We start from the raw sequence: 10,439 nt of genomic DNA, 5'->3' as shown, positions 1-10,439 counted from the left end.
CCAGGTGACAAGCTGCTCACCTATACAGCGACCAAAATCTTTTCGCACATCTCGTAGCTCGCGCTCGTTTAGGCTTCGGGTAGTTACTGTTGCTCTTTCGGCATCCTCATCTTCCTCCTCCTGAATCCTTGACGGCCCAGCGTCGTCATCATCTTCGTCATCTCTATACTTAGTTTTGGCAGAAGCCTTACCTGGATTGGCAGAAGACTCTCTGCGTTCTAAACGACTTGAATTTCTATACCATATTTTCACCTTCTCTACAGGGGCAGCTTGCACTGCTACTGCTCGTTTCTCTGACTTTGTTACAGGGTCTGCCACAGGGGTTGGAATGCCCTCTGCAGGGTCAACTTGCACTGCTACAGCTCGTTTCTCTGACACGGCCACAGGAGCTGGAGCGGCTACAGGAGCTGGAGCAGTTGCAGGAACCGGAGCTGTAGCGGCTACAGAAGCTGGAGTTGGAGCTGGAGCAGTTGCAGGAGCTGGGACTGGAGCAGCAGTAGGAGCTGGAGCTGGAGCAGTTGCAGGAGCTGGGACTGGAGCAGCAGTAGGAGCTGGAGCTGGAGCGGCTTCAGGAGCTGGAGCTGGAGCGGCTTCAGGAGCTGGGACTGGAGCAGTTGCAGGAACTGGGACTGGAGTAGCGGCCGGAGCTGGAACTGGAGCGACTGCAGGAACTGGGACTGGAGCAGCTGCAGGAGCTGGAGCTGGAGCAGCTTCAGGAGCTGGGACTGGAGCAGTTGCAGGAGCTGGAGCTGGAGCGGCTGCAGGAGCTGGGACTGGAGCGGCTGCAGGAGCTGGGACTGGAGCGGCTGCAGGAGCTGGGACTGGAGTGGCTGCAGGAGCTGGGACTGGAGCGGCTGCAGGAGCTGGGACTGGAGCGGCTGCAGAATCCACCGTAGGGGTCACAGTGGCCGTTGGATCTGTCACAGGGTTTGGAGTGGCCGCAGGGTCTGTCACTAAGTTGACAGCAGTATCAATGGCAGCTCGATAGGCATGAGCCAGGCCCCAGCACGTTACAATGATTTGTGTTACTTTGGAACTGCCAGAATCATTACACCTTTTTTTCAAGCATTCTGCCAGTTTTTGAGGATTTTGCCATTGTTCAGGGGTGAATTTCCAACACACTGGGGGTGCCAACTGCTCTAGATGCCTGCCCATATCCACCCATACTCCCTGCCACCCACAACTATACTGCCTCCGGGCAGATCTCCGGATGAGCTTCATAAGTAGTTGTTTAACTTTAAGCAGAATCTGAAGTGCATTCATGAGGCAGAACAACAAGACTATGGTATTCTGAGTATTCCAGAAATATTCAATATCTTGGAGAGCTATTGTGACAAGCTCAGGGGATAAGAGGGTGGTGAAGGAGGAAGGCAGAGTGACCCAGGAGGATACAGGGGTGGTGAAGGAGAAAGGGAGAGTAAGCAAGTAAGGAAAAATATCCTCCCCTTTCCCCTCCACAGATTGACTCTCTAATGGAGAAAAACAATAGGTATAATTGCTAATAGTTCCCAAGATGCTGTTTCCAAAGTACAGAGTCCACGATGTTACTGAGTATAAATACCAAGTTAGAGTCATGACCAGATATCTTATCGTCTCATAAGCCATTGCTATAACACTTAGTACCATAATGGTCTGAAACCAGGGCCCGGAGAGGAGAAACAACACTACAGAGAGCAAATACGGAAAATAATGTACTATAATACTCAATTTGGAAAACAGGCGCAGCAGAGTTGTGATTAAAGCAATCAGCATCATGACAAGTGACTATTAAGCAGGTCTAATCCTTACACCAATTTTAGTTTAACACACTCTGATCAGATCTGCCGTTATCTCAACCTTTCGTGCCCCACGTTGGGCGCCAAAAAGACTGTCGTGGTTTAACCCGACCGGCAGCTAAACACCACGCAGCCGTTCGCTCACCCTCCCCCCTCCCTCTCTGGGACGGGGGAGAGAAATGGAAAGTGAAGCCCGTGAGTTGAGATAAAGACAGTTTAATAAGACAGGAAAAAAAAATAACAAAATAATAATAACAATAATGATAATGATGATACAATGGTGATAATACGAAAGTAATAATAGTATGTACAAACAAGTGATGCACAATGCAATTGCTCACCACCCGCTGACCGATGCCCAGCCTAACCCCGAGCAGTCCGGCCCCCTCCCCCCGGCTAGCCACCCCTATATATTGTTTAGCATGACGTCAGATGGTATGGAATACCCCTTTGGCTAGTTTGGGTCACCTGTCCTGGGTCTGTCCCCTCCCAGCTCTTACTGCACCCCCCAGCCTGCCCGTTGGCAGGACAGAGCAAAGGCTGAGATGTCCTTGGCTTAGTATAAGCACTGCTCTGAAACAATTAAAGCATCGGGGTGTTATCAGCACTCTTCTCATTCTAAGCCAAAACACAGCATTCCACCAGCTACTAGGAAGAAAATTAATTCTGTGCTAACTGAAACCAGGACAAAAGGAAAGCTTGGGTAAGAAAACTAAAACACGTACAATAACCTGTTAATACATAGCTACATAGCCATCTGACTGCCCCATGAAATGAAACTACGCGAACAGAGTGGCAAGCATCCTTTCACATAAGGAATTTCTCTGTGCACCCTTTCAGATTATCAGTATTCGGACAACTCTAGTCAGAACATGGGAAGGATATATTCAGGCAGTGGCTAGACACCGTAGCTATATGGCCACAGCCACAATCATCGCATAACAAAGAAAGGAAATGTCCCTCTTAAGGGACACATCAGTATTCAGTCGTGTAACATGTCTGTCCTTACTTGTATGGCTCTCAAACGTTTCCACTAAAGGTAAAAATATTTTAAGGTAGTGATGCCAAACAAGAAAATGGATTTCCTGCCTAAAAGTAAAAACACCATATCTGTTCATTTTTTCTAGTTAAAACCACATCACCGTGCAAATGAAGTGTTTTCTGAATGTTAATGCTGTTATTGCACATACTGCAACAGCACAAGTTGTGTATGTCCATGCGAAAACAAAATAAACAGAAGCCCCAAACCTTGGTTGCCTTACTAATATAATTTAGAAGAAGCCTACAAAAAGTAGCCGACATGCAGTCTGATACAGAGCCATCTACTGGGAGCACACAGTCCTAGGAGGCAATGAGAACTACTTTCTGGATCCCAGTGACATGAGCAGCATTTCTTTCCACAAAGAGATGTATATTAGCAACACCGCCCAGCTTCCTGAGCTGCTAGCAACAGCCTCACTGTAAAATTGGGTATGGAAAATGTGGACATGTACAACATCCAGATTGTTTGTGGTGCTGTCTAAAAGAAAAGGGAATTTTCAGACAGAAGCAAACATCCCAGCACATTAAAACAAGGCCACCTCCATTACCAATTAATTTTGCTCACCTTACTTGCAACTCGATTGATCCTTTACATACAGTCAGTGAATCTGATGAGAAGAAAAAGAAAAAAAGGTACCTGTCTGCAGATTTCTTCTGGCGATGCAACGTTTGTAAGCAGAACAGAAAGGTCCAGGGTGTGAACAGGAAACTTCTCCAAAACGTGCAACACCACGGGTGCCACGTAAGAAACCTGGCCGTACCCTTCTTTTCCTACTATTAGCAGACGGGGCTGGCATGATGTTGGTTCACAGAAAGCACTCCTAGAACAAGAGTTAAGAAAACAAGCTTATAAATGAGGTGCTGAATAGACACACAGATGTTCCAAGTAAGTTTCCTATAGACTTTCTTTTCCCTCCCCAAATAATCCAAATGGCAGCGCTACATTAAATACATGTAAGATTTCCAGTTAAGTTATTCAGTCATTCCAATTGTTTCACCTTCTTCCCTTTGTTTCATCTTCTTCCCTTGTGTTTCCTATTCTTAACTAAACCAAGACTACAAATTAATATCCCTGCAATCTTGCTTTACTACTAGGAAATAAATTGGTGAGGAGCATTTGTTTCCCCACTACAATCAGGCTGTACCTTTGCTGGCTTAAATCAAAGATGCTAGAGACTTAGCCTTGCTCTAGAGGACAGAAAATCTTCTGGACAGCACAATAATAGAAATGGAGAAAAATAACTTATCCAGCTGTGACAACATGATCTAACTTTCCAACTGTGGGCTTGCATGACTTCCATACTAAAATATCACAAGATTAACACAATCTATCTTTCTTTACCTGCTGAAACAGAGGCATTTTTTCTCTGGTCCGTTAGGCATTCCATCTTTTAATTCATCTCCAGAAACCAAGGATGCATCGTCATCACTGTCAAACATATCACCTTGTAAAATAGGATTGAAATGCTCTGAAAGGCAAAAGAGGTTTGTTAACTTTCCTGAATAGCCTTTGTCTCTTTCTCTTCCATTAATACAGCTTCTAAATCAGTGCCAAAACCCTTTCTTCATTTGAGAGCACACACTGAAAGCTATTTCCTAGAGTTCAGCCCACCACAGATCTAAGGAGATGGCACAAGGCCCTACAAAGCTCTACTAAGTCCCAATGATGTGTACGTATAAGGTACGCTACTCTTGGTGATTTTTTTCTCCCCCTTAGAATAAAGGAGATTACGAACAATTTCTGCAGTTGCTTAATAGCTAAAAAAGAAACAAACAAGACCATTTCTTTCTGGAGGAGGTTCCCACAATGAAAGCACGGGGATAAAGGATGTGATGGCCACAGAATTCCATTCATCTAGTAAGTATCAATGCTAATTGATCTCACGTGCACGTGTATAGTACGATCCACAAATATTTAAATTAGGAGACCGGTTAAAAATGATGATAGCTAAAACAATATTTAGCTTAGACCAGTTATACTTGTATCCTGGTCCTGACATTCTTCAGAAAGGAATTAGAAACATTGACCTAGAAATGCTTCCCCTCCAAAGATCTAAGTTTTGATTTTTTAAAGAAAAATAGGTGCCTTATACTTCAAACCTCAAGTCAACCTCTACAAATGCTAATTATCTTAGCTGCCGTCAGAAGCAGGATGCTTCAGTAGAGAACGCATCGTCCTTTACTGTGTATTGAGTCATTCAGAGCTTCCATTTGGCATTTCAGTTTCGAATCCACAATAAAACCTATGCGTTATATTCCAGACTTGCCCAAAAAAAAGACACGCACATGCAAATAATAAAATTCTACCACCATTATGTCTGAAAGGTTTAAGTTGATTGCACAAACCACAAGTTTTTGCTTTAGCAGAATTATAAAGAAGTGCATGCTGTGGTTACACCTTGCTGTCGGTCCTCCTTTAGTGCAAGCTGTGCATGCGGGAAGATCTTCTGCACAACTTGTAAAATATTCTCTACTGATCTTTGAAAAAGTGGCTTGAAAATGGGTGATAGTGCTTGTACGGGTGAAGCCTTGATCCGGTTTGAAGCTGGAACAACCTTCTTCATAGCCATGAAAAAGTCCTTTGCTTTTATTTTAATAGAATTAAGATCTAGCTGCAATTTCTCCCTACTTGCATAAATCTGAGGATAGCATCGGCGTAAAGAGCACAGCGCAGCTTCAGTACATAAAGATTTGATATCTGCACCACAGTATCCTAACAAACAAAAATCAAACGTTACATCAGTCAAGGCCCAGGTTTACAACATGCAACATTTAAAGAATTTGTAATGCCAAAACCAAACAGCTTAACAGGGAATTCAAAGTGCTACCACTCTGCAGGGAAGTTTCATGTTGCTCACTGCCTGATATCCTGCGCTTATGCAGCTGAAGCAGACTCCTCATCAAAAACTATACTCTTGAGGAAGATGCCCCAGAACCATTTAACGTTCTCAGACAACAAGAGGAACTACAACAAAGAGTAAATAGATGAAAGCATCTCACTCAGATTGCTATGAAGGCGTGCCAGCTGCCTCGTTGACTACTTGTGCAGCAAGGCACAAGAGCATGGGTACTGCCTGGTACAAGCTAAGGTTCTTTACAACTTGGTCACAAGCAAGAATCCGTTTCTGTTTCAGTCTTACCAATGCATTTCTCAGCTAGTTCATCTAGCAACATGTCCGGTGGCTGAGGGGTCCAGTCACGAGTATGAATCTTGACAATTTCTTTTCTAGCCTGGAAGCAAAATCATTGCATTTTAGCTTGTCCCAAGTTTTCCTTAAAAATACCAACAAGAAACAAACAAACCAAAAAGCAAACAAACAGACAACAAAAAACAAAACAGTCCTCCCTCAAAACCCCTCATCTATTAATACACTTTTCTTACTTGCTCAACTTTCAAGTATTTTACAGTTATTTAATATACACTCTGCATTTTCAACCAGGAAATTGAATATATCTTATTTGTTATACTGAACTTTTTCTAGGAACCTACAGTGAAAGAAAAGGCATTTATAGCTTCAATAACAAGTTTCCAAACTACGAGACCTAAGGACCCAGAGGAAAATACTGCCATGAAAAATTTATCCAGAAACATTTCTTTGCTGTCCATAAAACTTCTCTAAAACTTAGCAAGCTTTCATTGGGACAGTCTTATTACTTCATCACATTTGCTTTTCAGTCCATAATTTCACAGAAAGCACTTCTGGCACAATGCTTCCAATTGCTACAATTACTATAAAGAAGAAAAGAATTATGACTCAAACTACTACCTCTGAGCAGGGGCACAATCAAATGCAAACACGTCCCCTATTCATTCATAAGCGAAGGATTGAGACCAAAAACACAACTTCATGATGAAAACACAAAAGTGGACTAAATAATTAAGCAAACAGGTACAACTTTGGGAATGAAAGGTTTGATTATAGAACTAACTACTTGGTGGTATCATCCTGACCATATATATCCAGTACCAGATTTGCCCTCCATGGAACAATGCAGTGTCTCCACATATCACTCTTTTGTTAAAGTTGTCAATTTTTTTTTTCCTATAAAGTTGGACTTTGCCATGGTAGCACTAACATTGAATTTAAGTTCTCACCTCTTTATTTGGCAAGTTGAAGAAGAAGTGTCTGCCAAAGCGTCCTGGTCTTTGTAAAGGAGGATCTACAGAATCCAGTCTGTTGGTAGCTCCGATTACCACGATCTCCCCTCTGTTATCTATGCCATTCATAAGCATCTGAAGAGTTGAAACAATGGAAATAATAGAAAAATATAATTTTTACTTACTGGTTCAGTAAATTTTGTTACATTCCACATGACTTTCTTGATGCCGGAATAACCTTCTTCCTAGTGGTCATTCAAAACTGGGAAAAAAATAGTCTACCAAGTCGGGTTTTTTTTTGATTTCATAATAAATCTGCAGACTGTTAAGTCATCAAGCACTTCAAGACTGTTTGAAATAATCTCTACGTTAATATAAAAGGAGTACTGCACACTTCTGCTCAGGAAGAAAATCACGGAAAATGTCAACTTTGATTTTAGATGTTGAATTTGTTGCAGTGAGATCTTCCTCATCGCACGATTCTATTTGGATTTAAACCATATTATCTATGGAGAGACCAAGATTAGGACAAGAACAGCACAGAGTTCAGCATGAAGCCAATCAGGAGCTCAAGTTTGTATTCTTTGTATTCAACTTTACCCTTCTCTTGCTGGCAGGATCTGCTTTTTGACTCTCCTTCTCTTCACTAGGAGCATGTTCCCTCTTTCTTCGGTAATGCTTTTTCTCAGTGGTTTTAGTCTCGTCCTTTGTATCTTGGCATCTCTCTGTAACAGCTGAGGAGGAAAGGTTTTTAGAGCTACATTCAGTGTCAGACTTGAGAGAGGAAGTTTGCCGCAATTTCTCACCAGGCTCACAAGACTCTTTGCCGGACAAAACGGTTTCTTTTGAAATGAGGTCACGTTCTTTTGATCTTCTTGGTTTCTCCTTGTCTCTACCGTCATCACATTGGTACTGGGCGAGGTATACATCATCCCCAGGAGATTTCGGAGGGTCCGCGATACTGCACAAAATAAAATCACATTTCTCACTTCTGCTGAAGGACATGAATATCACGAGTAAAATCTTCCAAAGGCAAACAAAAAACAAAAACCTCCGGACTACAGGAACTCTCGCAAAGATATGCCATTTAGAAACCTCTCCTGTGATTAGGACACCTTCTCCAGCTCCCAGAGAAAGTGCTTTTTCCCCTCTTGCTTCTGAAGCCATTGAACTAAAAAACCAAATGCATCTGTCTCCCTCCACATGCCGCTCTGAATAAGAGCCAGAATATTCAAAGCCACTCTATTTGTTCTCCCCACATAGCCGAAAAAACACCAGTTGAAACAGTTTTCTACCTCTCTCCCACCAATTTACATTCACATATCCTATGACTGCAAAAATAGAAGGCAGGGCTCAGGGAACAAAAAGCAACTTGTTTCTTCAGAGTCTTAAGCCTATGCTGCTAGGAAAACAAAACAAAACAAAACAAAACAAGAGGAGAGGAGAACAACAGCGGGAAATTTACCTATTCTCCAGGTGTTCAATTGCAAAGCCTCCTCTGGAGGATAAACAGCTGTGAATTCAGTGTGCTTAGGAGAAATCAGATCTACATCTGAACCATAACTATTTCAGTAGTATCACTAACTTCTGTTACTCTGAAGAAGCAGTCAGCACCATTTCTATGATAGCAAAGAGCTAGATAGAGTCTGTTATTCACATCAAGTAGTCAGGCAGGTTTCTTTAGGAAGGCTGGGTTTCACTAGAACATTACTAGCCTGTAAGCCTCATGGCATCACCTTCCATCTTGACTGCTAAACCTCATTGCTCCCTACTATCTTCTTTGCCAAGATACAGCTGTCCACATTTACTTTTCCTACTTGGCTGGACTGAATTTAAGAAGGTGTCTTGCATCTAAGAAAGGGAACAAAAGCTGCTGCCCAGCAGCGTCTGGCTCAGGGAGGAGTGAGAAAGCTCTGTGCAGCCCCCAAGGTCCGTGCAGCAGGAGGCAGGAGGTGCTCCAGGCTCACAGCAGCAGTTCCCCTGCGGCCTGTGCAGGGAGAGGCCCCTGGTGGAGCAGGCTGTGCCCCTGGTGGAGCAGGCTGTCCCCCTGCAGCCCATGGGTCCCCCGTGGAGCAGATCTCCACGCTGCAGCCCCCCTGCGGGTGGAGGAGCCCCCGGTGGAGCAGGTGGCTGTGGCCTGGAGGAGGCCGCGGCCTGTGGAGAGCCCCCGCAGGAGCAGGCCCCGGGCTGGACTGGAACAGGCTGTGCTGAGCCTGCTTTGCCCGTGACGCTCCTTGTGGAGTGATCTCCCTGTCCTTCTGGCAGCCCTTGAGCCCTTGCCAGCCTCTTTTCTCCCCTTGGCGTTGGAGGAGGGGCAGGGAGAGAGCGCTTGTGCTGGAGCTCAGCTGCCCAGCTGAGGAAAACCACCACGGCTCTGTCTTGCCGCTGCTGCAGCACGCTGGTAGCAGCCAGCACCGTCTGTTCTTCGAGCCTCAGCAAGCCCACAGCATCTTCCCAGAAGGGATCCCTTTCCTTCACGCCTGACAGGCGCCGCCTCCAGAGGCTGAGGGCTTGTGCCCCGTTTGCAAGCGCTTTCTCAGTGCCCCCTTTCCCAGAGAAGGATCCCAGCTGCTTGGCTTCCCTGGCCTCTGCTGCCAGGCTCCCGCAGCTGCTATCCCAGCAGCGCAGCAGCCAGCTGACAATGTGCTCGCCTGGAGGACAGCTGCAATCTTGTCCCATGGCTCGCAGCTGTCCAGGGATGGGGATCACCTGCTTCCTGCTGCTTTTCTCTCTGCTCTCCTTTCCAACAGCCTCCTGTGCCCTGGGATGGCGCTACCTTGGGGTAGGCTGCCTCGCCTTCCTCTTGCTCCTTCCTCTTCTTGGGAGAACTTTCTGCCCTTCCGAGACAAGATGACTTCTGCATGCATTCCTTCCCCTTGTGTGTATTGGTGCCTGAGACAGCAACGGGGTCGTCCCCGGAGCCAGCTGTAGGGCCTGTGCCAGGCTTGGAGGGGCTGCAGGGAACATGCCAGGGGCTGGAGGGGCTGGATGTGAAGTACTATCAGTAAAGAATTTCTTCCTAACATATATTAGAAATCTAACTTTTCAGTGTAAAGCTGTTAGTCCATGTCCTGTCACTCCAGGCCCTGATAAAGACCCCCTCCCCAGCTTTCCTATAGGTTGCCTTTAAGTACAGGAAGGCTCTCAGCCTGGCACACAGTAAAAGTGATGGCAGATCTTTCACAATATTATTTGAATTTCACGTAAATAGAACAGACTATCAACTTACTTAGGAGAAGTAATACAATTTCAGAACTATTCAAAACCAAAGGCATTCCAAACTAAGTTTAAGTTCAGAGGAAATCCAAAGAAAAAACTAATTTTGAAACTAATAATCAGAGACCATAATCTTCTTCAAATGATAGATTTTCCTCCTGTACTGGGTAATTTTGGTCTGTCTTTAATGCTCATCCAGACATGGCTTTGACACTGAGTATCTTGCTTTGCCTCTGCATTAAGTCTTCTTCTCATGTGAGGTAAATGTCCTGCTCTTATGGGATGGGCCTAGGAGACATACGCGCTGT

The 10,439-nt window shown here is 44.7% G+C and overlaps 1 protein-coding gene across 1 annotated transcript in view; it reads right to left on the bottom strand.

Moving 5' to 3' along the window:
• Positions 1–5,290: 5,290 nt before the first annotated feature.
• The window catches only part of LOC309890694 (ATPase family AAA domain-containing protein 2-like), a gene marked incomplete at its 3' end in the record, with an annotated part of 29,260 nt that continues 24,111 nt past the window's right edge, over positions 5,291–10,439 (bottom strand). The window contains exons 5-7 of the mRNA XM_082785121.1: positions 6,913–7,072; positions 5,957–6,047; positions 5,291–5,529 (exon numbers count right to left, since the gene is read on the bottom strand). Coding sequence (XP_082641247.1) covers positions 5,291–5,529; positions 5,957–6,047; positions 6,913–7,072 — 490 coding nt within the window. The remainder of the gene's footprint in view (positions 5,530–5,956; positions 6,048–6,912; positions 7,073–10,439) is intronic.

Source organism: Aythya marila (assembly GCF_965140915.1).
Source record: "Aythya marila genome assembly, contig: HAP1_HAP1_SCAFFOLD_184, whole genome shotgun sequence".
Lineage (NCBI taxonomy): Eukaryota > Metazoa > Chordata > Aves > Anseriformes > Anatidae > Aythya > Aythya marila.
This window is presented reverse-complemented; position numbering and strand designations above follow the sequence as displayed.